Genomic DNA, 26823 nt, shown 5'->3' on the forward strand with positions numbered 1-26823 from the left:
AAAAACCATCTTCAGAATCAGATTCCAAACTCCTACGCTTCATTTGTAACTCATGCTGCCTCTGTTTCTCCTTTTCCTCACTATCCAGCTCCATCCTCTTCAATTCCATCTGCTTCATTGCTAGATCAGCCTTTATCTTCATCTGAGTTATCTTTCGTTCCCGTTCAGCCTCTAACTTCATCTGAGTTATCTTTTGTTCGGCCTCTAATTTATTTTGCTCTCGTTCAGCCTCTATCTTTAACTGGGTTTGTTCTCGTTCAGCGTCTAATCTCTTTTCCTCTTGTTCGGCCTCTAATTTCTTCTGTTCTCGTTCAGCCTCTAATCTCTTTTGTTCTCGTTCAGCTTCTATCTTTAACTGGGTTTGCTCTCGTTCAGCCTCTATCTTTGCCAGCTGCACCTGTGCCTCAGAAATTGCTATTTCACTGCCAGGAAACTGTTTTAACACTTCCTTCTCAAACACCTTCTTTTCCACATAATGGCCAGCTATCAGTCTCTGAATATCTGCCTTTCTCATAGACTGCTTTACTTCTGTAAGGTTTAACCTTGTAGCAATCTTTATCAAATCATCCTTTTTCGCCACCTCCAATCCTTTTTGGGTTGGTGACTCCAAAAATGCCTTAATATCCATTGCTGCTGGTTTCCACACACACAAGCCAATTAAAAAGAATTTATCAGACCTCCCTCAAAAATCTTTGGATTGAATCTCGAACAAATCTCGTCAATCTGGGGTACAATCCCAGACGACACTCGTTAACCTTGGGAACTATCCCGGACGAGCCCCCAATTTTGTCACAAACCAGCAACAAAAGAAACACACTGAGCATGATTCAGTGTTAAAAACTATTTTATTAATCACTACTTATGATAATACGTAAAATAAAAGTTAAAAAAAAATGTTAGTATGTTAGAATTCAAGAATGTTAAACCTCGAACGTTAACCCCAAAACTAAACTCGTCGTGTGTGTGTGTGTGACAAAGTCCAAAACTCCCAGTTCCTGAATGGTTCTTAAAGTTCAGTTCCGCAAGCCATAAGGTGAAACATGAGCAAGGGCTTCTTCAACAACCACCGTTGTCTGAAGATAAGATGTAGATGTAGAAAAACATAGAGAGAGTGCATACGAAATCCAAATGTTCCAGGATGGAACCCAAACGACACTTCAGTGTTTACTCGGTAGTGACTTCCTCACCCCGAAAAGCATCCGAACCGTGGTCGTCCACACACAAATACCTGTTTCCTTCTACAGGTCAGCAACAAAGTGAACTCCACCGGATTACTTCCAACTTCCATACATGGATTTCAGTGGCAAACACAGTTATTGTTTCTCATCCATCGATAGAGAAAACAAGCAGGCTGGTGTCTCTCTCCCTTCTCTCTCTCTCTCCTTCTTCTTCTTCTGACTTCTTCAACAACGTCATTACGTCCTTTATCTTCTATTGACGTAAGCACGCCCCACACACACATACACACACACTCTCTATCTTAAAGGGACTTTCACTGAGTCCGTAACAGCCCCTTTGGCCCAACCTGTCCATGCCAACCACAGTGCCCACCCAACTAGCCCCAATTCCCTCTGTTTGGCCCAGATCCCTCCAAGCCCCACCCCTCCATATACCAATCCAAGTGCTTCTTAAATGATACTATTGTATCTGCCTCAACCACTTCATCTGGCAGCTCATTCCATATACTCACCAAGCTCTGCATGAAAAAGTTGCCCTCGGATCCCTTTTAAATCTTTGCCCTGTCACCCTAAATCTATGCTCCCTAGTTTTGGACTCCCCCTACCCTGGGGAAAAGACTGCAACCATCCACCTGGTCTATGCCTCTCATTGTTTGAATCATTTCTATAAGGTCACCTCTCATTCTCCTGTGTTCCAAGGAATAAGGACCTAGCCTCGCCAACCTTTCCCTATAACTCAGGCCCTCTGGTTCTGGCAACATCCTTGTAAATCTTTCCTGCACTCTTTCCAGTTTAACCACGTCGTTCCTGTAACACAGTGACCAAAACGGTACACAGTCCTCCAAGTGTGGCCTCACCAATGACCGGTATAACTGCAGCATGATATCCCAACTCCTATACTCAGTGCCCTGACTAATGAAGGCCAGTGTGCTAAATGCTTTTATCACCACCCTGTCGACCTGTGATGCTGCTTTCAGTGAACTATGCACTGGTATACCTAAGTCCAATACACTCCTTAGTGCCCTACCATTCATAGTATAGTCCTAAGCTGGTTTGACTTTGCAAAATGCATCACCTCACACTAATCTGTATTGAAATCCATTTGCCACTCTTCGGCCCACTTCCCCTAAGTGATCACGATCCTCCTGTAATCTACGATAACCTTCTTCACTATCAATAATAACACCTAATTTTGTGTTATCCACTAACTCACTGATCAAGCCTTGTAGAATCACATCCATATCATTTAGATAAATAACGAATAACAAGGGTCCCAACACCAACCCTTGCGGCACACGATTAATCACCAGCCTCCATTCTAAGAAACAACCTTCAACCACCACCCTCTGCTTCCTACCTCTGAGCCAATTTTGAATCCATCTAACCAACTCTCTCTGGATTCCATGGGACCTAACCTTCCAGACCAGCCTACCATGTGGGACGTCGTTGAAGGCCTTGCTAAAGTCCATATGGACAACATGCACTGCCCTAACTTATCTACCTTTTTGGTTACCTCTTCAAAACACTCTTTTTAGAAACAAAAATTGTCGAGCTTGACTTTCCACTCACAAAGCCATGCTGACTCCCCTTAATCAGACTCAGTCTATCCAAATGCTGGTAGATCCTGTCTCAGAATTCCCTCCAGTAACTTCCCTATCTAAAACTACTTGAATGTTTTTGACTTCTTGGGCCATTACAAAACGCAGCCTGTACCATGTAACTATCTTGTGCTGATCATTCTCATTATTAAGTGTTTGATTTATATTTTTGAACTGTATTTTATTTGCACAGCATCACAGAAAACAGAACATCCTTGTTTCTCTCATTTAATTACAGGAAATGGCATTGTGCTCTTCTGGACGACCAAATAGCACGTGAATTAGGTTTATGCTGCAGTTTCCAGTTAATTATAGCATTAAACATAATTTGTTGGTCACAAAAGTAATAATTGTGAACATGACCAACTCAATGATGTCACTTTCACATCAGTCAGAATAATAGAGATCATAGGAGGTGAATCATTCAGGATTATGGCTCTTATGTTTTGATTTCAGATGATCAGTAACATAGATGTTAGAAGAATTTATCAATTGGCTAGAATAAGACCCTGTTTGGTGGCTTGCAATCGTTTCTATGTTAATCAGCAGAACATGACCAAGAAGCATCCTTGATTTTTGTTCATGATGCAAACTATTTGTTCAAATGGCTTGATACAAGAATGAGCATTTCAGTATATTACAATCACAATTTGTGAAAGAGACTCTCAATTTCTCACATTTAAAGAAAAAACACTCTCCTATATTCCCATTGATCTAAACATCTGGGTGTGTTATCTTATAGAGTTCAAGAAGTTACTAAGCAGCTCCTCACCAAATAATCAACAGATACCTGAATAAGAAGGCCCAATCAGCATCACATTATCTTTTCATCCTAATGCTGGATCATTATCGCAGCACAGTTACGATAACATACATCTTGGATTTTAAAAAAATCATGGGGTGACAATTGGATTCTTTTTCACTTCATTTGTATCCTTATGAAGGTCAAATTCAGCAGTTTAGTGTTGAGTAGACATTATTGTCTTAACTAAATTGAGCAATGATCCTGAGTGAATAGAAAGTTTCCTCCCTAAGTGTTTGTTATGAGGTACCCAAATAACTGGCCCTAGTGCATATCTCCAGTTAAATATACCCTGCTGAGCCTAGACAATTAAACTCCTTGGCCACAGGATTTGTGGTCAGTTACTTGACCTAACTACCATCGTTCAAATGCCTTTCACAATAGACTTCGGAAGATTGATGTTACTTTTCTCAATGTATGACACTATCTGCAATACTCGCCTTCTGAAAGAACTTTCAAAAAGCCCTGGCATATTGAATCAACTTGGTTAAACTACTGCTACATGATCCAAAATATACACAGCCTATCAAATTCAAGGAAATACCAAATACAATACTTGTTGATGAATTACCCATCTATGACCAGATCACAGGTTTCTGTCTACGCTGATGTTAATGCTTTTGATACTCAATTTAGTGACCTTCGTGCTGTGAAAACCACATTCACTAATAACATCAAATTTCAACCAAGCATCAATCTTTCAAGCCAAGTTTCATGAATTCATTCATATTCACTGTATTTTCAGACCAGTATAACTATATTGGTGAGTGTAATGGGATCTGCCAACATAAAAAAAATCAGTGTTCTCTATTTTGATTCATTGTCAGACACAACTTAGAATACCAAAATATCTATGCAAGTGAAGAACTATAGTGTTTTTTTGGTTTTACTTCTGCATCTTTCTCACCCAAAAAATATTTGTAATCTACTCCGTAACGTGTACTGCACTCTGCTTTTTATGGAAAAGCATATGTACTAGGCATCCTGTACTATATCCAGTTAAAAATCAAGTGGTAAAATGGTGGATTGTTAGCCCAGATGAAATTACATTACAACTTTATGGTTACTGTTTGGTTCATAAAAGGCGCACAACAAAATACGGATGTTGTGTCACATGGTGAGCATCAGAAAATAACATTGGGAAATTGCCTGGACACTAAAGATAACTGATAATTGTTCTTCATTTCCATTGTATTTTGTTCTTTAATAATTATTGTAGGACTATGAGGTTTTTGTATATTTTAAATGCATAAATAGTATTCACCTGCTTCTGCAAATAAAATGGCTGGTATGGGATTGGTTAGCCATTGCACTCCAAATTGGGAAAGGAAAAATCAGGCAGAGTGTATAAAACAGGCTGTGACTCGGATCATCCTGTTTTTACACCCTCACAGAAGTCAAAGTTCTGGTCATTATCCAATTAGCCATTATTTATTTATTTAATGTTAATTTGTAGTTGTCCTTTTATACTTTCCAGATGTCTAATTTTTGTTTCATTTTTATTTTATACTAAATACAAAAACTGCAGAAGAGATGGGGATCGAACCTGGCCAAGGTAAAATTCGAGTGAATGTAATTTTAAAAATGCATGGTTAGAAAGTGTAAGAAGTTGAAGATATATGTTTATAGATTCTTCATATTCCAGGATTTTTGATGGAAAAAATGTAGCCTGAAGTGAAAATTTTGATTTTATAATTAAGGCTGAATAGAAGGTACAAAATGTTTTTTCCTGCTGTTTGATTATTTTCATGTAATTTGAGGTTTGGCTTAAAATGTAACCTTTAAACTATCCTCCCATACAGTGGCATATTAACACCTGGTGTAATGTTGCTTTTATGGGTTATGTTGAAAAGAGTCCTAATGTGAAGCAATATTTCACTTGAGGGCCATTCTCCAATATGCTTCACATCTCAAACAATTTGACTTTTCCCATAGTGGGTTCCTGATTTTAGTACAAAGTGGGAAGCTGCTCAGGAGAAAGGAGGGAAATTGGTCAATAAGGCTCTAGATCTTCACTATCTTTATGAATATAACAGTAACCCTATTTTTTTAATAAGGTTCCATGTTTTACTTTTCTGGAAATTCAGAGAAGGGTCGGGAGCGATGCTAAATCTTATGGCTAGGTGATCCAGGAATGGCACTCCAGAGAGTAGGAAAGAGATCAAAAGGAAGTAAAACAGAGGTGACACAACGGCTTCATTATGAACTCAATCACATTCAAATTATTGTTGAATATTAGTGTACTAATTTGAAAAAATACTCCAGATTACAGAAATTTATAGTTAATTCCACCATCAATGTCTGTACATTGACATTTAATATACTCAATTAGAAAAGAGAGAAACTGTTGCCATTCAATCTTTGCTTCCCCTTAATAAATCAGGTTCAATGAGAACCCAAAACTTTCTCTTACCTTTTCTCCTGTAATTGCAATGATTAACACAAAGAAGAGCATGTCTTATGAGGGTAGGTTGAGTGAGCTAGGGCTTTTCTCTTTGGAGAGAAGGAGGATGAGAGGTGACTTGATCAGAGGTGTACAAGACAATAAGAGGCATAGATCGAGTGGACAGTCAGAGACTTTTTCCCAGGGTGACAATGGCTAACACGAGGGGGCATAATTTTAAGGTGATAGGAGGAAGATATAAGGGGGATATTAGGGGTAAGTTTTTTTACACAGAGAGTGGTGGGTGTGTGGAACGTACTGCTGGCAGAGGTTGTGGGGGCAGATACATTAGGGACATTTAAGAGACTCTTAGACAGACACATGAATGATAGAGAAATGGAGGGCTATGTGGGAGGGAAGGGTTAGTTAGATCTTAGAGCAGGATAAAATGTCGGCACAACACTGGGCCGCAGGGCCTGCACTGTGCTATAATGTTCTATGTTGTATATGTTCTATATTATGACCTTGCACCTTATTGTCTACCTGCACTGCACTTCCCTGCAGCTGTGACACTTTACTCTGTATTCTGTTATTGTTTTTGCGCTGTACTACCTCAATGCACTGTGTAATGAATTGATCTGTAGGAACAGTATGCAAGACAAATTTTTCACTGTGCCTTGGTACAAGTGACAATAATAAACCAATACCAATCTGCACCATTTGGCATTCAGTGCTTGAGGGAGGTCAGGTGACCAGCCCTCATACCACTGATGATGTCACTTCCTTTGCTTCACAGTTTATTGGCATGGACATCTTGGTGGTGTTTCTCAGCTTTTTTCTGAGGTCGGGAATGACCTCATTCATGCCCTCCTACCCCAAAAACATCACAGTTGAGAAATATCACCAGTGTTTCTATTTCAATCATTGTAAAGGAAGCATTTGAAAACATCATGAAAATACTTTCAATGCTTTGAAAAAGTAGGGGCCAGCATTTGCCACCATTTATTTGTTTGCTTAAAATACCTCTGATTTGTTTGGTAATTTGGGCACACAATTATATGTGCAATGTCAACTAATTCACTTCCACCGTGCACTGTCACTCTCCCTGCTTCTTGAGGAACTGCACCTAAATGAAGGTGAAAGAGCATTCTGCAAGAGTATTTGAGAATTGATATGACCTTTTGGCTTTCTGGATTACTGGCATTGTCTTAGAGTTACAATCATTTTCTTTATTGCAATTTTGAACAGGAAAAGTTTCTAATCAGAAGTTAGTCCTGAATGATGCATTTTGCAAGGTCAAATGAGGATAAAACATATACTGTAAATGGTAGGGTGGCAGGGAATAATGTACAGAGGGACCTTGGGATACAAGGCCAAAGATCCCTAAAAGTGGCAGCACAAAGTAGATAGGATGGTGAAGAACGTGTATGGGATCCTTGCCTTCATCACTTCCATGGCATATAACATAAGACCAGGGATATCATATGAAAACTTTATAAAACATTGGTTAGGCCCATATGAAGTATTTCCTGTAATTTTGGTCACCTTTAGGAAGGATGTAATTGTGCTGGAGAAGGTGCAGTGGAATGTTGCCTGGATGCAAGCATTTCCATTTTAGGGAGAGATTGGATAGGCTGGGTTTGTTTTCTCAGGAACAGACAATGCTGATAGGTGAATGGGAGAGGTATATAAAATTATGAAGGGGGTAGATAGGAAAAATCTATTCCTCTTTCAGGTAGGAGGTTTACAGGGGATCTGAAAGGGAATGTTTTCACACGAGACTGGTTGGAATCTAAAACGCGCTACCCGACATGGTGGTGGAGGCAGGTATTCTTACAACATTAACAAGCATCAAGACAAGTACTTGAATCACCAATGCATAGAATGCTGTGGACTAAATTCAGGTAAATGGGACCAATAAAGACAAGTACAATGGTCGGCATGGACGTGGTCTGCCAATCTCTGTGATATATAATTCAATGATACTATGAAGAATCCTACTACACTTGAAATGCAAATGCATTCAGGATTCCCAGTGAAAAGAAGCACAGGTCTTTAATTTTTCTATGTGCGGTTAATTTCAATTCAAGGCATTTGTACTTGAGCTTTATGGTGTCCTGAAGGCATCAAAATTGCAGTGTTGAGTATAGACGTGTAAAGAGAAATCCTATTACGCTGACAGAAGGTGGAAAGATAAGATTAGATAAAGTTGAATGAGCATGGAACCTAAGGGAGCATTTTGGCAGTGCAATTGGTATCATGGAGCAATGTGAAAAGCTTTTAAAGTTTTACACAAAGGGTGATTTAAGTAAGGGCAATGCTATGTGTAAGAGTCTGCAAAAAGCTAAATCACCTGAATCAGTAAACTTGTGTCTGAACTTCTGTTGTGATAAGCCAAAAATGTTTCATCAGGAGTTATAAATTAGTGAGCCATGTGATATTATAATGCAATGCTCTACATAAAAGAATGTCCTCAAAGAGACCTCTGAGAAGTACATAGATTTATTTGCATAGTTAGGTAAATATCTTTCTCAGTAAGAGATTTATAATGCTGCTAAGACAGGCCACTTGTGGGTTGCATTCCAGGAATATACTTGTTTGAAGAGATGAACAGGCAGTGACAGGTGAAGGAAGCTCACGATGGAATGACTTCTTACAAGTGCAAATTCAGTTGGCATACATAGATATAAATTGTTGCGGATAGCCAAGAATGTGCACCCTCAAGCTCTGAAGGAAATGAAGGTGTTGTCCCTACTTTACAGGAGCAATAAATGGGTCTGGGTCACTAAAAGGCTGACAGCTGAGTGGTTTAATAATCACTTTGTACTTGTAGAGGTGGGGCCTCTGGGAATTGCATGATTGAGCTTGTGTTGTCTCTGTGGCGTTTGCATGTTCTCCCTGTGATTCCATGAGTTTCTTCCAGGTGTTCCAATTTCCTCCCATAGTTCAAAGACATTAATTGGCTTCTGGAAATTACCCATCAAGTAGTTGGGTGGTGGGGAGCATTAGTGTGGAAATCGTGGGCATATGAGAGAGAATAAGTTACAGAGAAAATAAATGGATTGGTCTGAGAACCAGCATAGATTTGATATGCCAAATGGCCTCTGTCAAAAGGAACTAAGAAAAGAAAGCAAACTTCATAAAGCAAACTATACTTCATGCATTACTTATGAAGTCACAGAATCCTAAAATACATTTTTTACAGGTTTTTTATAGCTTCATATTATATAGTATAATACAACATGCAAATGCATTTTGAAAATTGCATCAGATGCATTAAAATACCACTGTTAACAAAGTGTTAAAAGATTGACATAGATCAGAATTTATTATCGAAATTTATCCATAACTTGAATATATCTCAGTCCCAAGGAAATATGACTGGTGTGGCGACTCACCGTTTAGTTGGGCGAACCGGTTCGGCAGTCGGGTCGCGCGGCGTCAGAGCGACGAGGCCCAAGATGGCGGCGGGCCTCGTCTTTCCCGAGCGACGGAGAGAACCCGCGCGCGGGAAAGTCTTGATGACGTAGTACTTACGTCATTGCTGGTTGCTTTGGGCGGGAACAGTCTCCCTTAAAGGGCCCACGCAAGGCGGGAAAATAAACCACTTCTTGTTCGACAATCCTCCGACTAGCGTCTTGTTTTATTTCGCGGTAGCTACCGCTACATTGGTGACCCCGACGGTCCAAACGGATTTTGGACCCGCACAATGGCCGACAGCACAGCAGCCAACGCAGTGGCCCTCAAGCTGCCCACCTTTTGGTCACTTCGGCCCAGCGTCTGGTTTGACCAGGCCGAAGCACAATTCCACCTTTGGCAGATCACCTCCGACTCCACGAAGTACTACCATGTGGTTAGCTCTCTGGACCAAGAGACAGCTGCCCAGGTTGGGGACTTCATCCAGTCGACTCCGGAGGAAGATAAGTACCCGGCTTTCAAAGACCTTTTGATTCGGACCTTCGGCCTCTCCCGTCGTGAGCGCGCTGCCCGCTTGCTTCATCTGGACGGCCTGGGGGACAGATCCCCATCCGCCCTAATGAATGAGATGCTGGCATTGGCCGAGGGACACAAGCCATGCCTGATGTTCGAACAGGCCTTCCTCGAACAGCTCCCTGATGACATCCACCTGTTGTTAGCTGACGCCGACTTCAGCAACCCCCGTGAGGTGGCCGCCCGGGCAGATGTCCTGTGGAGGGCCAAGCGCGAGAGCGGCTCGTCCGTCAGTCAAATCACCAGGCCGCGAGCCCAACGCCCGCCTTGCCCGGCCCCAGCAACCGAGCAACCACACCCCAGGAACGCAGACGACGACACGGGTGACCAGCTATGCTTCTACCATCAGAGGTGGGGTGCAGAGGCCCGTCGATGCCACCCACCCTGCAAGTTTCAGGGAAACGCCAGGGCCAGCCGCCGCTGATGGCTACGGCGGCTGGCCACCGACAGAGCCTCCTATTCGTTCAGGACAAGAAATCTGGACGGCGTTTCCTCGTTGATACTGGAGCGGAGGTCAGTATTTTGCCCCCGACCGGCCGCGACACTCGTAACAGGCCACCCGGTCCTCTACTCAATGCCGCCAACGGTACAACGATACGGTCTTACGGCACCCGTACACTTCAATTACAATTCGGCGGCAGCCGTTTTACCTGGACCTTTACCCTTGCCACGGTCGCCCGACCACTCCTAGGAGCTGATTTCCTTCGGGCCCACAACCTGTTAGTCGACCTGCGAGGGAAGTGGTTAGTCCACTCTAGCACCTTCCAGACCTATCCCCTGGGAGAAATCAGCACACCAGCCCCGCGCCTGGACTCCATTTCCCTTTCTGGCGACGATTTCGCCAAGCTCCTAGCCGAATTCCCATCAATTTTGGCACCTTCGTTTATGAATTCTAGGCCCAAACACGGGGTACGACACCACATCATTACTACAGGGCCACCCCTTCATGCCCGAGCACGACGATTACCTCCAGACAAGCTCCGCCTGGCAAAGGAAGAGTTCCATCACATGGAGGAGCTGGGGATTGTTCGCAGGTCAGACAGCCCCTGGGCCTCCCCCCTGCACATGGTCCCCAAAGCCACCGGAGGGTGGAGGCCCTGCGGTGACTACCACAGGCTGAATGACGCCACCACCCCGGACCGCTATCCCATCCCTCACATCCAGGACTTGGCAGCGAACTTACACGGGGCCCGCATCTTTTCCAAAGTGGACCTCGTTCGGGGATACCACCAAATCCCGGTCCATCCGGATGACGTCCCCAAGACTGCGATTATCACCCCATTCGGCCTGTTCGAATTCCTTCGGATGCTGTTCGGCCTTAAGAACGCCGCGCAGACCTTCCAGCGGCTGATGGACGCGGTAGGCCGAGACCTGGACTTGGTGTTCATTTACTTAGACGACATACTGATCGCCAGCCGTAACCGCCAGGAACACCTTTCCCACCTCCGCCAGCTGTATTCCCGCCTCCGCGATTTCGGCCTCACGATCAACCCGTCCAAGTGCCAATTCAGACTTGACTCTATCGATTTCCTCGGCCACAAAATCACCAGCGACGGGGCAACACCCCTACCCGCCAAGGTGGACGCTATCCGCCATTTTGCCCGCCCCGACACAGTCAAAGGCCTACAGGAATTCCTTGGGATGGTCAACTTTTACCATCGTTTCATCCCTGCAGCAGCCCGTATCATGCGCTCTCTGTTCTCGCTGCTGGCTGGTAAGGGCAAGGACATCACCTGGACTGACGAGGCTGTGGCTGCTTTCATTAAGGCCAAAGACGCCCTGGCAGACGCCACAATGCTTGTACACCCCAGGACTGACGTCCCGACTGCCCTCACGGTAGACGCGTCCAACACCGCGGTGGGTGGGGTACTGGAACAGCTACTCGAAGGCCGCTGGCAACCTTTGGCATTTTTCAGCAAGCACCTTAGACCGCCCGAACTGAAGTACAGCGCTTTTGATCGGGAACTTCTAGCACTGTATCTGGCGGTCCGGCATTTCCGATACTTTCTAGAAGGCAGGCCCTTCACCGCTTTCACCAATCATAAGCCTCTGTCCTTTGCCTTCTCCAAAGTCTCCGATCCCTGGTCAGCTCGTCAGCAGAGACATTTATCCTACATTTCCGAATTCACAACTGACATCCAACATGTCTCCGGAAAGGATAATGTCATTGCTGATGCCCTTTCCAGACCAACCATCCACAACCTATCCTTGGGTGTCGACTACACGGCCCTAGCTGACGCACAGCAAGCCAACGACGAACTGCCCAGCTACAGAACCGCAGTCTCGGGTCTGCAGCTCCGAGATTTCTTGGTTGGTCCGGGTCAGCGGACCCTACTTTGCGACGTTGCGACTGGTCAGCCCCGCCCTATAGTCCCTGCAGCCTGGCGGAGACGCGTTTTTGACTCGGTACATGGGTTGGCGCACCCGTCCATCAGATCTACTGTCCGACTGGTCGCCAGCAAGTTTGTCTGGCATGGCCTGCGCAAACAGGTCAGTGAGTGGGCCAGGACTTGTCCGCACTGCCGGACGTCAAAAATCCAGCGACACACCAAGGTCCCACCACAGCAGTTCGAGCCTACCCGTAGGAGGTTCGACCACATACACGTCGACCTCGTGGGCCCTCTGCCGGTTTCAAGAGGAGCCCGGTACCTCCTTACCATCGTGGACCGGTTCACAAGGTGGCCTGAGGCAACCCCCCTGACTGACATCACAACTGATTTCTGCGCCCGGGCGCTGCTCACAACTTGGGTCTCACATTTTGGTGTTCCGGCCCACATCACTTCAGACAGAGGCATCCAATTCACTTCCAGTCTCTGGGCTGCATTAGCGAACCTGCTAGGGACGCAGCTGCACACCACCACGGCCTACCATCCTCAATCAAACGGGTTGGTGGAACGTTTTCCCCGCCATCTGAAATCAGCCTTGATGGCCCGCCTGAAGGGTCCTAACTGGGTTGACGAGCTGCCTTGGGTCCTGCTCGGCATACGCACTGCCCCCAAAGAAGACCTCCGCACTTCGTCAGCTGAGCTTGTGTACGGGGCGCCCCTAGTTGTCCCCGGGGATTTCATACCTGCCCTTCGGGACCAAGGGGAACAACCCCCAGCAGTCCTACAAAGACTGCGCGAGAAGCTTGGCGACTTGGCCCCGATTCCCACCTCACGGCACGGACAAGCCCCATCCTGCCAGCCCAAGGAACTACGGGACTGTAAGTTTGTTTTCGTTCGCAGGGGCACACCTCGGGCACCATTGCAACGACCATATGAGGGACTGTTCCGAGTCATACGGAATATTGGATCCACCTTTATTTTGGACACTGGAGGCAGGGAACAGGTTTTCACGGCGGGCCGCCTCAAACCGGCCCATTTGGATCTGCAACAACCTGTCGAGGTTGCAACGCCGCGACGCAGAGGCCGGCCCCCTAAGCAGCAGCTGGCACAGCCCGCAGACCTTGGGGACTGTATCGCCGGTTCTGGGGGGGGTTGTGTGGCGACTCACCGTTTAGTCGGGCGAACCGGCTCGGCAGTCGGGTCGCGCGGCGTCAGAGCGACGAGGCCCAAGATGGCGGCGGGCCTTGTCTTTCCCGAGCGACGGGGAGAACCCGCGCGCGGGAAAGTCTTGATGACGTAGTACTTACGTCATTGCCGGTTGCTTTGGGCGGGAACAGTCTCCCTTAAAGGGCCCGCCCAAGGCGGGAAAATAAACCACTTCTTGTTCGACAATCCTCCGACTAGCGTCTTGTTTTATTTCGCGGTAGCAACCACTACACTCGAGATCTTCTACTGTAGCATTGTGAGAGTTCAAAATTGAGTTGTTCCTCATAAATTATGAAAGTTTAAATATTTTCTTTTGCTGCTAGTAATATTTGTTTATTTAATAATCACCAGGGTGCATGGATTATCCATTGACAAGTATGGTTATACATGTTTGAGCTATGTTTGTATAGGGAACAAAATTATTTTTGGCTAATTAGAATTCTGTATGTTTTGTTTTAAGATCAAGAACAGTTCAAAGAAGAAGAGGAGGAAATTACGGATACCGGCTTTAAATACAAGGGTAAATTCTGTGGATTGAAAGCACTATTAGATGTGCAGCTAGGCCAAGGACCTGAAACATGATTAGGTTTATTGCTAGAGCTGGGGTCAGGGATATGTTTAGGTACCAGGGACTACCAGTGCATGTGGCTGGGTTCTGTAGCTAGCAATTGGAGTGTGGCTAGAACATGGGCAAGAGTGAAGGTGACAAGCCAGGAGGGAGGCAGTGGACAAGGGATCCAGTGCCTGAACTTGCACAGTGTGTACACAAATGAACAACTGTGCTATGCTAGGCAACACCAATACGTGTGACCACGAACAAGCAAGCATTACTACCTTGCAGTGGGGCCTGATCTTTAGATGTCATGGACCCCTTTGCTGCTGAATCAAATCCTGCTCTGTGAAGCCTGTGTAGCAACTGGGGTGCAAATACTACCCCACGTTCAGGGTCTGGAACATCAAGACCCTCATGAACAATGCCAATCGTGACAGATCTGAGCTTGTAAGCTATGACACACCTTACTGCACTGAATGAGGCACAATAGCAGGAAATGGCCATCTTAAGGAATAAGGCAGTGGGTACACCTCCTTTTGGGGAGCAAACTGGAAGAGGACTGACAGTTTCATGGAGTGAGCTTTGCCATCAAGAATGAGCTAGTCTGGCATCTTAGCTACTCATGCAGAATAGTGGGTGCCTTATAACCTTTTGGCTCACCCTAACACAGAAACAACACATTACTGTTACCAGTGCATATACCCTAATCCTTGAAGTTTTGGTTGTCAAGGTGGAGCTCTACTCCAACTAAAAAAAAAATTATAGTTCACACCTCAAAAGAAGACACATTGACCCTCCTGGAGGATTTCAAGGTAGGCTGGAAGGGACACAATCCTCTGGAAAGGCTTATTCAGCAAAAAGGTAGGGAATAATTGCACAGGGTCCTTCTCCTGACAAAATGCATGGGACGTGCACCATGCTGCTCTTCTCAGGCAATACCTCACAAACATCCTGCCATCTCCAAGTCTGCAGGAGCTGTAAAATGTCCACAGCTTATGGGTTGCCCTGACTTCTCCATAATTGGCACCCCATGTGAAGATACTGTTGGCTTCTCTAACAAGAAGAGCCAGGACTGGTTTAAAGAGAAGGATCAGGAAATTGAGTAATTAATTAACCATAAGCACATGATGTTCCTGGATTGGAAGCTTCCATCTTTCCTCTAGGGAAATGAAATGGCTTTACACGTACTTGTAGAGGTCCGGCAGAAAATCTGGAACCTACAGAAATGACGATGGTTGGGGAGAGAGCAAGAGGCTCAGCCACCTGCTGCCATCTACAACCCAAACACCCAAGGCCCCACCACATTGAAAGCCAGGAACAGGGATAAACTCATCAGGGGCTGAAATCCTAAAATGCAGCAGTGAAGGGATTCGGACACAAATCCACAGCTTCATTGCCCACATCTGGGAAGTGAAAGACATGCCACTGGATCTTAAGAGGTGCTATAATTGTGACCATTTTCAAGAAAGGAGACATCTCCAATTGCTGTAACTACAGAAGGCTCTTCTAATGTCCTCCTCAGTTGCCTCTCCTGAGTGGCTGAAGAACTGCTCAACAATTCATCCATCCAAAGACACTGAACTCTTTTCCCCAAACTTGTCTGGCAACAGAAATTCTTCTCCATCTTGTGCTTGTTCCACAACAATATACAAGCCAAGGTATTAACTAACTGGTCTTCAACAGAGCAAATTTTAGTAAATACTAGTGTCAACAAGGCTGCGTCATTGCTTAACGCTTATCCAAGTTTTGCTAATTGCAGTCATTCATCTCGCCTCCAACAAACTTCCTACAGGAGTAGAAATAATGCAAAGCTGTTCAGTATATGGTGATGATGTTCCAAAGCCAAGGTTACCCAAACCACTGTGACTGAGCTGCTGTTGGCAGATGACATTTGTGTTTGCACATGCTCCAAGCCACTGTTGACATCTTCACTCAAGCATAGAGTGGATTATTCCAACATCCACAAGACAAGGATTCTCTACCAACCTGTTCCTGCTACAACATACTGCCCTCGAACAGCAAAGGTTCACAGCAAGGTCATGGAAAATGTGGACCATTCTCATATGAGGAGTTATGTCTTGGTGATTGCAGACATTGATGAAATTCCCTTCTACCTTCAATGCACCCAGGCAGCCTCTAGTCAGTTAAGGAAAAGACAATTTGAAGGTCAGTACTTCAGATCTACAGGCAGCAGTGAAAATTATGGAGTGATTAAAAATGGGGATGATTTAGAGGCCAGAATTGGAGAAGAGATCTGAAGGTTGCAGGGCTTGAGGAGGAAGAGAGAACATCAGGAGGATGGCATACATACTTGCACGTTAGCTATTTCATCAGTACTTGTACAACTGCCTGTCAGATGGTGAGCCTGGACTAGAGCAATTCAGGCCAAGATATTATCGTCTGCACTTGGCTTCTCTGGGATAAGCTAAAAGTTACTTTCCTTCAATAACCTTTTTCATTGCAGCCTCCAGATTCGTAGGAACACCAAGATACGAAAAGGAAAATAAAAGCCATTCACAAGGGAATACACTGAAATTTTTAGTTTGCTGTGCAAAGTATGTGATTATAGATTTGCTTAATCTTGGGATTTGATATTAGCTTTTATGTTTGTAAGTCTAGAGAAACTAAACAGCTGCACTGGAGGAAAAAAAGGTGACGGTGGTGTAAGAGTGGGGCCGATGGTGAATCTTGTGTTGCAGTTATGGTTATTGCAATCGTCCTCTGTTGGCTGTAATCAGAATGGAACTGCCTTGGTTGCCAGCAGTCCTCAGTTTATTGGGGTGAAGCTGCTTTTCAATGTTGATCTCTCATCATGGCAAAATTGTGCCATATGTAGCGGAAGACCGTAAATCTGGGTACTCTGTAAGGGGCACACTGCAGAGCTTCTTGTGAATGGTGCCTGCAATGGATCTGTTGTTTGAGATTGCAATTGTCTGCCTGATGGAGGGTTCTTGAGGCAATAGGGATAGCATTGTCACTTTAATCTAGCACCTCTGCACAGGTTCCTTATCGGTGTTCTGAGTTGTGTCAGGAATAGTTAACACTTTTCTGTCCAATAGCCAGCCATTAACTGGTTGGAGTAAAAAGCACAGGAGGATTGAAACAACATAAATAAATTGCTACTATTTCCTGGAAGGCAAGCACAATCCTTCATGACATGCTGTTGTGGTGGCATCCCTTTTGATTGACAAATGTTGCAGGATTCTGATGGGAAGGTGTGTGCAATCAGTGGTGCTTTGCTCCAAAGGGAATCCATTTGGGAAAATCTCATACTGCCACCTGCATTTCTATATTGGAGAAAGGAATGTAAACTTGTCTTATAGAGGCTCACTATCCTCTCTGATAAAACATTGTACTGCAAGCAGCAAGCTTTGGTACCATGACTTGTTGCAGCCTGAAAGGAACATGTAACATAAAAGTTGTGAGTGACCGTGACAGCTACAGTGACCCTGCATGAAGCTGCAGCAGTTGGCGGAGCAACAGCCTCTTTGTTAAAGTAAATGGAGTTTGTATGCTGCACCTCAGTGAAGTTGTGGTACAAGTTTTCCCTGTGTCCCTTTGTTGATATGACCTTGTGCCAAGCTCCTGCTTCCACCTCTTCTATTTTCTGTGATGTCTTCCTTCAAGCTCCCTGGCAAGCTCTATATTCAGAGGCAATCTTATTGAGTCACCCATATTTGGCACCAGCAATTTGTGAAAGAGACAGTAACAAAAGAGCATGAGCAATCAGACCCAACTCTCTCCAGATATATTGAACATTGAAAAGTGCAGGAAGTTAGCAAAAAAAAACCAATAGGTCAAGAGGGAGTTGAAAGTAATTATCAATGAGCTTACTTGATCTCTTCAAATACTGTTGGTGGCCTTCATGCTGGAGCCTTACAGAATGGTAATTGCAGTCTGAAATCAGCACTGCACATTATTCCAAATGTCTTTGTCCTTCCTCTGCACCTTACCAGCTGATGATATTTTCACAAACAAAGCCTCCTGTATTGACATCTTTCCCATCAGAAATATGCGCATGGATACCACCTTGGGTCAATGGGGGGTGGGGGGGGGGGGTTGCGCAGGGAATGAACAGCAGCCATAAAATAACGCTCTGTGGTCCAACCTAACTCTTGGAATGGTTAAAAGATTCCAAAACCTAATGGGTGTGGAAGATTATGAGCATAAATTTTATATTTTTATAGTTAGTTGGTGTTTAATGGCTGAATCAAGTCTGTCCTTCAGAGATAATAAGGTTATAGAATTGTGTTAATATAGTCCTATTAGTCCCATCTTAATGGATATTGTCATTTGTTAAAATGTTTCAAAAATATTGATCATTTTGTTTTGATCTTCCCTTCCTGGTACTCATTGCATAATTATTGCTTGAATCCAATGTATTCCTGAAAAATACATACTTTTGCCATCATGAATTTATATGTATTGATCTAACATAAAAGGTAAATTATCACTTCACATGAAATGGCAGATTGGGAATACATATGCGAAATCATGCCCCGCCTCAGCTCTTCCATTTGTGCTGGAGTAACCATTTGGAAAGGTTCTACTTAACTTGGACAACCTTTGGAGATTAACTTTTTTTTAATAAGAAGAATACAGTTCAAAATTAAATTCAGTTTGCAAGGGATCAGTGGTTTGATATATATTCCTCTATTTAAATACCCCCCGTGCTTGAAATTATTGCCATTCGGAGTCATGGTCTAGCTTTTTCATATCCTACTCTTCATTAACTATGTTTGTGCTTTATGTCTTAGGTATGGCAGCAGCAGCAGGTGTAGGAGTCATCGCAGTAGCAGTCTCTGTTATTTATTACTTCATTGGTGTAAGTTTCATTTAAAGATATTATAAGTTGAACTATATTTTAAAATTGCTGATAACCACAGATTATTGATTTTATCAATAATAAAACAGAAAATGCTAGAACCGTTCATCAGGCCTGGCAGGATCCGTGGAAAGATGCTGCCTGAGTTGCCAAGTGTTTCCAGCATTTTCTGTTGTATTTCAGATTTTCAACATCTGCCGTTTTTCTTTGATTTTCACTTGGCTTTACAAACAAAGTACGCCATAAAAATCTATTATGTCTGCTATATCATTTATAAGATCATGGGTGATCCTGTGCCCTAAGTCCACTTTTCTGTCTGACCACTGCAATGATAATGTCCACAGCTCTCTGGGGTAGAAAATTCCAACAATTTGTGGCACTTTGTGCAAAGAAACTTTCCTCTTCCAACATCCTATCCTATCTTCAGATTATGCCCCCTGCACCCCCACCCCCCCACCCAATTTCTGGACTCTCCAGTATGAGAAAGCAGCTTGCTGGTGTCTGTTCTGTCAATTCATCTCAGAATTTTGTGTTTCATCTGTCATTGCACTGGAGTGAGGTACAGTGCAGTGTAAGCCAGGCTTCCTCAGTTTCTCTTCATGAAACAACCTCCTCATCCCAAGAATCAAATTTGTAAATCACAAGATCACAAGACAAAGGAGCAGAAGTAGGCCATTCGGCCCATCGAGTGTGCTCCACGAGGAAAACAAACTATTCCTATCTAGCCCCAATTTCCGGCCTTATCCCAATATCCCTTGATACCTTGACTAATTAGATACCTATCTATCTCCTCCTTAAACGCCTCCAATGATCGTGCCTCCACAGCTGTACGTGGCAAAGAATTCCATAAGTTCACTACCCTCTGGCTAAAGAAATTTCTCCTCATCTCTGTTTTAAACTAGTACCCTCTAATTCTAAGATTGTGCTCTCTGATCCTGGATTCACCGACCAAGGGAAACAGCTTGGCCACATCTACTCTGTCCAGTCCTTTCAATATTCTAAATGTTTCTATGAGGTCCCCTCTCATTCTTCTGTACTCCAGTGAGTACGGTCCAAGAGCCGACAAACACTCATCATAAGTAAGGCCTTTCATTCTGGGAATCATCCTCGTAAATCTCCTCTGAACCCTCTCCAACATCAGTACATCCTTCCAAAGATATGGGGCCCAAAATTGCACACAGTATTCCAAATGAGGCCTCACCAGTGCCCCGTAGAGCCTCATCAACACTTCCCTACTTTTATACAATATACCTCTCGAAATGAATGCCAACATAGCATTCGCTTTCCTTACTGCCGATCCGACCTGGTGGTTAACCTTTAGGGTATCCTGCACGAGTACCCCCAAGTCCCTTTGTACTTCTGTACTTTGAATTTTCTCCCCTTCTAGATAATAATCTGCCCGCTTATTTCTTTTTCCAAAGTGTACAACGGCACATTTCTCAACATTGAATCTCATCTGCCATTTCCTTGCCCATTCTCCTAAACTATCTAAGTCTTTCTGCAACCTTCCTGTTTCTTCAGTACTCCCTACTCCTCCACCTATCTTGGTGTCCTCTGCAAACTTAGCCACAAAACTATTTACTCCATCCAAATCATTAATGTACAAAGTAAAAAGAAGCAGCCCCAACACCGACCCCTGCGGAACACCAGAAGTAACCGGTAGCCAACCAGAACAGGATCCTTTTATTCCCACCATTTGCTTTCTGCCTACCAGCCAATGCTCCACCCATTCCAATATCCTACCTGTAATTCCATGAGCTCTCATCTTATTAATCAGCCTCTTGTGCGGCACCCACCTTTCTTATACAGCGGAACTACATTTGCGACCCTCCAGTCCTCCGGAACCATGCCAGAGTCTATCAATTCCTGGAAAATTATCACCAATGCCTCCGTAATCTCTAAAGCCACCTCCTTCAGAACCTGGGGATGCACCTCATCTGGTCCGGGAGACTTATCTGTCTTTAGTCCATTTAGGTTCCCCAGCACCTTCTCTCTAGTAATCTTAACTGAACTCAGTTCCATCCCTTGAGACCCCTGACTATCTGGTATATTGCTGATGTCCTCCACAGTGAAGACCGATGCAAAGTACTCATTTAGTTCCTCTGCCATCTCTTTATCATCCATTATAATCTCTCCCACACCGTTTTCAATTGGTCCTATATCAACCCGTGTCTCTCTTTTACTCTTCATGTATTTAAAAAAACTCTTAGTATCCTTTTGAATGTTATCTGCCAACTTCCTTTCATAATTCACCTTTTCTTTCCCAATAACCTTCTTAGTTTCTTTCTGCAGGTTTTAAAAAGTTTCCCAGTCTTCTGTTTTCCCACTAATTTTTGCTTCCTTGTATGCCCTCCCTTTTGCTCTTATTTTAGCCTTCACCTCTCTCATTATCCACATTTGTGCCTTTTTTCCATTCAAAACCTTTTTTCTTTGAATATATCTATCCTGCATTTTCCTTATTTCTTGTAGAAATTCTATCCATTTCTGCTCTGCTGTCCCTCCAGGTAGCTTACTCTTCCAATCAATTTCGGCCAGTTCCCCTCTCATGCCACTGTAATTTCCTTTGTTCTACTGAAACATCGATACACCTGCTATCAGCTTCTCCTTCTCAAATTTGAAACTGAACTCGATCATATTGTGATCGCTAGTTCCTAATGGTTCCTTTACTTTTAGTTCCCTAATCACCTCCGGTTCGTTACACAGCACCCAATCCAAAACAGCCGATCCCCTGGTGGGCTCATCAACAAGTTGCTCCAAAAAGCCATCCCGTAGACATTCCACAGACTCGCTCTCCTAAGATTCTTGCTGGCTTTCCCAATCCACATTCATGTTGAAATCCCCCATAATTATCTTAACGTTGTCTCTCTGACACGCTTTTTCTATTTCTAACTGTAATTTATAGTCCACATCCCGACTGCTGTTAGGGGGCCTATATATAACTACTATTATTGTCCTTTTACCCATGCTATTTCTTAGCTCCACCCATAAGGACTCCACTTCTGACCCAATGTCCTTCCTTTCTATTGATTTTATATCATTACTAACCATCAGGGCCACACCACCCACTCTGCCTACCCGCCTATCCTTTCTATACACTGTGTACCCCTGGACATTCAGTTCCCAATCACATCCGTCATAAAGCCGTGACTCGGTGATTGCCACAATGTCATATTTTTTAATCTGTCGTTGTGCCACTAGGTCATCCACTTTATTCTTAACGCTACATGCATTTAAATATAGTACATTTAGGCCAGTATCTGCTTCTGATTTTGTTGTACTTCTATTGTTCAGCAACTTATCCTGACTTTTCACCTGCCTGTCCTTCTTACTATCTTCACTGCACACTATCTTGGACTTGTTCCTATATACCTCTTCCTCTATCCTAACATCCTGGTTACCATCCCCCTGCCAGATTAGTTTAAACCCTCCCCAACTGATAAATTAAATATTCCCGCCAGGATATTGGACCCCTTGGAGTTTAGGTGTAACCCATCCTTAGTGACTAGGTCATACCTCTCCCAAAAAAGGTCCCAATGATCCAGAAATTTGAAGCTCTGCCCCCCGCACCAGTCACTCAGCCATGCATTCATCTGCCAGATCTTTCTATTCTTACTTCCATTAGCACGTGGCACAGGTAGTAATCCTGAAATTACTACCCTAGAGGTCCTGCTTCTCAACCTTCTTCCTAGCTCCTTGTAATCTTCCTTCAGGACCTCTTCTCTTTTTCTACCTATGTTATTGGTACCTACATGTACCAAGACTTCTGGCTGATCACCCTCTCCCCTCAGAATTTTCTGGAGCCGGTCCGTGACATCCCGTACCCTGGGACCAGGGAGGCAACACACCATCCGGGATTCATTGTCGGGTTCACAGAATCTTTTATCTGTTCCCCTCACTATAGAGTCCCCAATAACCACTGCATTACTCCTTCCCCGCTGGACCACAGCACCAGGCACGGTGCCAAAGTCCCGATTGCCGTGGTCTTACTCTGTTGGGTCATCCTCTCCAACAGAATCTAAAATGAGATATGGATTTTTCAAGGGGGACTGCCACAGAGGTACTCTCTACAAACTCTTTATAACTTTTATCTCCTCACTTTCTCTAATCAGCCAAAGGTCATCGAGCTGCTGCTCCAGACTCTCAACACATTCCTTGAGGAGCCACACCTCAATGCACTTTGTGCAGATGTAGTTATTGGGGAGGCTGGTAGTCTCCCAGGGTCCCCACATCTGGCACTCCAAACATAAAACTAATCCCAGATGCATTACTGCTATGGCACTGTCCAATACTAAGATGAATAAACCAGTGATTTACACCCACTCTATAAATCTCGCCTCTTACCTGTTCTCGCCTAAGCCCGTTGAGCCAAAGCCCAACCACTCTGCTCCCTCTCACTCCACTGCCCGCTGGATATGGCAGTCTTTTTAAATCGCCCGCGTGCTACTGAGTGACATCACATGCCTGCACAGTCACTCCCCGCTTTCCCGAACGCTAAGGGGAAGAAAAAGACTCAACACTTTGTTAATTACCGGCTCTCTCTGCTCCTTCGCCTCTCGCTGCCGATCAGAACGCTGAAGCTCCTGCTGCAACTTTTAAATTGCCCACGCACACGTGCTACTGAGTGATGTCACTCTTTGCTACTGTGACCACATAGCAAGTATTTTGTTTCCCAGACATGGAGACCAAAATTGCACAGAGTACTCTAAGAGTAGTCTTAACAAAGCCCTGTAGAATTTCAGTAAGATATTCTTACTGTTGTACTCCAACCCCTTTGCAGTAAAGGCCAGTGTACCAGTTGCTTTCCTAATGTTTGTTTACGTCTTACATCCTCTAAGGCATTGCATTCAGACCTATTTGCATAGACGTGTATTCATTGCTTATTGTTGAAAAACTATGCTGGCTATCTTATTCCAACCAAAATTCACATCACATTTTCCCTGTTTAACCTGTAAGGATCCTGCTGCAGGCTCGTGTCCTCCTCAAAATACATTTTCACACCTGACTCTGAACTGTCAGGAAACCTGGATGCATAATATTCCATCTATGTTGTCCAAATAGCCATTGAAAATGAGTTACTTGTTATCTTTGTCCTGGACTCATAATTGGCCATCAAGTTGGTTTTGGACAGTTTCTGGTTCCTAATTTATATTTTGATTTAACTATATCACGTAATGGTGTATCAATGAGATGCAGCAGCAATGTGTGTTAATTTCAAAAGAAAATCTGATATGCACATTTTAAAGCACATCAGTGTGTCGTTTGGATAGCATTGGATACAGTGCCAAGTTTGTGTTAATTTGATGATAAATGCTACGCACAAGTGAAGTATTATGTAGTTGAAATGTTTCTGCACTCCAAAAATTGAATTAAAAAAACCATTTGTCAGTCTGATTAAGTTTGTAAAGAGAAAATTGTAAACATTCAGATTTTCAATACATATTGGGAATAGCACTCTGAAAATCTCTGAATGTAAAAACTAGGTTGCAGAATTTCCCTCCTGATATATGAATACTGCATGCATTCTCCACCTCTGAACCTTAACCTCATCACAAATAGACCAAGTCTTGATTTTTTTTATATACTGATCTGGGTTCCTAATTTTCATCTGTCTGCATTGCATAATATCTTACTGATTAAGCATTGCTTGTTAAACCATTTTGATATTGTGCTTTGATGGTTGGGCAGAGTACCCACAAGACAATTGTAACCAAATCCTTGGACTTGCTTTGCTGCTGTACACAAGGTTTGCTCTATGTTTCTCTCATGGCATATACAAAGAAACTCCTAAACTACTGTTTATGAAGGTGCCTGAAAGAAGTGAGGGTCCATAACCAGGAGAATTGGATTAACTATTCAATAATTCAGCATTAAAATTGTCACTAACTGATAGTTTTCAGCATAAAGGTTAACAGATTCCTCTGCTGAAAGCTAACTGAAATATTAAGGCTTGGTCTCCTATTATGTGGGGGGACTGATGAGCGATAACCCTAAACCATGCAGCTTTGGCAAGGTAATATGCTTTTATTAAAAGCATTATATTTATTGAGGTTTTACAAAAACTATGCCAAAAACATGGAGAATTTAAAACATCTCTTTTTATTTTCTTACAGGGATCAATATGAGCCATAATAACGGGATTCGATCTCCATTTTCAAGGAACTTAAGATCCAGTTCCCATGCTTTTTTTGACTGAAACTGTATTCTCATCTCCATTTGAATAAAAGCATAACACAGCGAGAGAAACAATAGATTTTGGTGCCGTTTGTAGTCTGGTAGTACCACTAAAAAGTTTTTATTGATCAGTATGGACTGTAATAGTTGATAACAAATATTTATAAAAACTGTGACCAATTTTATATTGTTCCTAAAATTGTTGGAGAATTATAATTTCAGTATAAATTAAGCATTTATATCTCTCTTTTCCTGACCATAATCTCCTACCTTTTTCAGGTTGCAAGATCCTAAACTATACTTAACAGGAATGGGATCCACGGTGACTTGGCTGTTTGGATTCAGAATTGGCTTGCCCATAGGAGACAGAGTGTAGTGGTCGATGGGACTTACTCTGGTTAGAGGTCCATAACTAGTGGTGTTCTGCAGGGATCCCTACTGGGACCTATGCTGTTTGTGATGTATATAAGTGACTTGGATGAAAACGTACTTAGGTGGGTTAGTAAGTTTGCAGACAATACAAAGATTGGTGGTATTGTGGGTGGTGTAGAAGATTGCCAAAGGATACAGCGGGATATAGATCAGTTGCAGATATGGGCGGAGAAATGGCAGATGGAGTTTAACCCGGCCAAATGTGAGGTGTTGCACTTTGGGAGATCAAATGTAAAGAAACAGTACACAGTTAATGCACAGAGGGATTTTGGGGAGCATTTACATAGCTCCCTGAAAGTGGCTGCACAGGTTGGTACAGTGGTAAAAACAGCATATGGCACACTTTCCTTTATTAGTCGAGGCATTGAGTTCAAGATTCAGGAAGTTAGGCTGCAGCTTTATAAAACTGGTTAGGCTGCATCTTGAGGATTATATTCATTTCTGGTTGCCCCATTACAGGAAGGATGTGGAGGCTCTGGAGAGGGTCCAGAAGAGGTTTATCAGGATGCTGCCTGGATTAGAGGGCATGTGCAATAAGGAGAGGTTGGACAAATTTGGGTTGCTTTCTCTGGAGCAGCGGAGGCTGAGGGCAGAACTGATAGGAGTGTATAAGATTATGAGAGGCGTAGATGGAGTATTCAGCCGCAATCTGTCCCGGGGTCAAAATGTCTAATACTAGAGGGCGTGCATTTCAGGTGAGAGGGGTAAGTTCAAAGGAGATATGCGGGACAAGTTCTTTACACAAAGAGTGGCGGGTGCCTGGAATGCTTCCACCACACACCACCACTCCCCTCCCCAACAGCATATTCCTGGCACTTGCCACCCTCTGTGTAAAAAAAAAACTTGCCTCACAAACCTCCTTTAAACTCCCCCCCCCCCCCCACCTGATACCTCTGCCCTGAAATATTTGATATTTGCAACCTGGGAATAAGACTCTATCTACCCTATCTATGCCTCTCATCATTTCATTTACTTCTGTCAGATTTCCCCTCAGCCTCTGATGCTCCAGAGAGAACAATCTAAGTTTGTCCAAACTCTCCTTATAGCTGATACTCTCTAACCCAGGCAACATTCTGGCGAATCTCTTCTGCACCCTCTCCAAAACCTCCACATCCTTCCATTAATGTGGCAGCTAGAACCCCACACAATACTTCAAATGTGGCCCAACCAAAGTTTTCTACGGCCTCAACATGACATCCTGACTTTTATACTCAACACCCCAACCGATGAAGGCAGGCATGCCATTTGCTGCCTTTAATACCCTAATTGTGTTGCCACTTTTAGGGAGCTATGGACGTGCATCCCTATATCTCCTCTAAATCAGTGCCCCAAGGATCCTGCCATTTACTGCATACCAA

At 43.8% G+C, this 26823-nt stretch overlaps 1 protein-coding gene across 1 annotated transcript in view; it reads left to right on the top strand.

The window, feature by feature from the left end:
• Positions 1-25831, top strand: part of LOC127567742 (protein odr-4 homolog) — a 45199-nt gene extending 19368 nt beyond the window's left edge. The window contains exons 6-9 of the mRNA XM_052010727.1: positions 5107-5133; positions 13945-14004; positions 18795-18862; positions 24973-25831. Coding sequence (XP_051866687.1) covers positions 5107-5133; positions 13945-14004; positions 18795-18862; positions 24973-24984 — 167 coding nt within the window. The 3' untranslated portion in view covers positions 24985-25831. The remainder of the gene's footprint in view (positions 1-5106; positions 5134-13944; positions 14005-18794; positions 18863-24972) is intronic.
• Positions 25832-26823: the final 992 nt, after the last annotated feature.

Source organism: Pristis pectinata, chromosome 3 (genome assembly GCF_009764475.1).
Source record: "Pristis pectinata isolate sPriPec2 chromosome 3, sPriPec2.1.pri, whole genome shotgun sequence".
In the NCBI taxonomy this organism is placed as follows: domain Eukaryota; kingdom Metazoa; phylum Chordata; class Chondrichthyes; order Rhinopristiformes; family Pristidae; genus Pristis; species Pristis pectinata.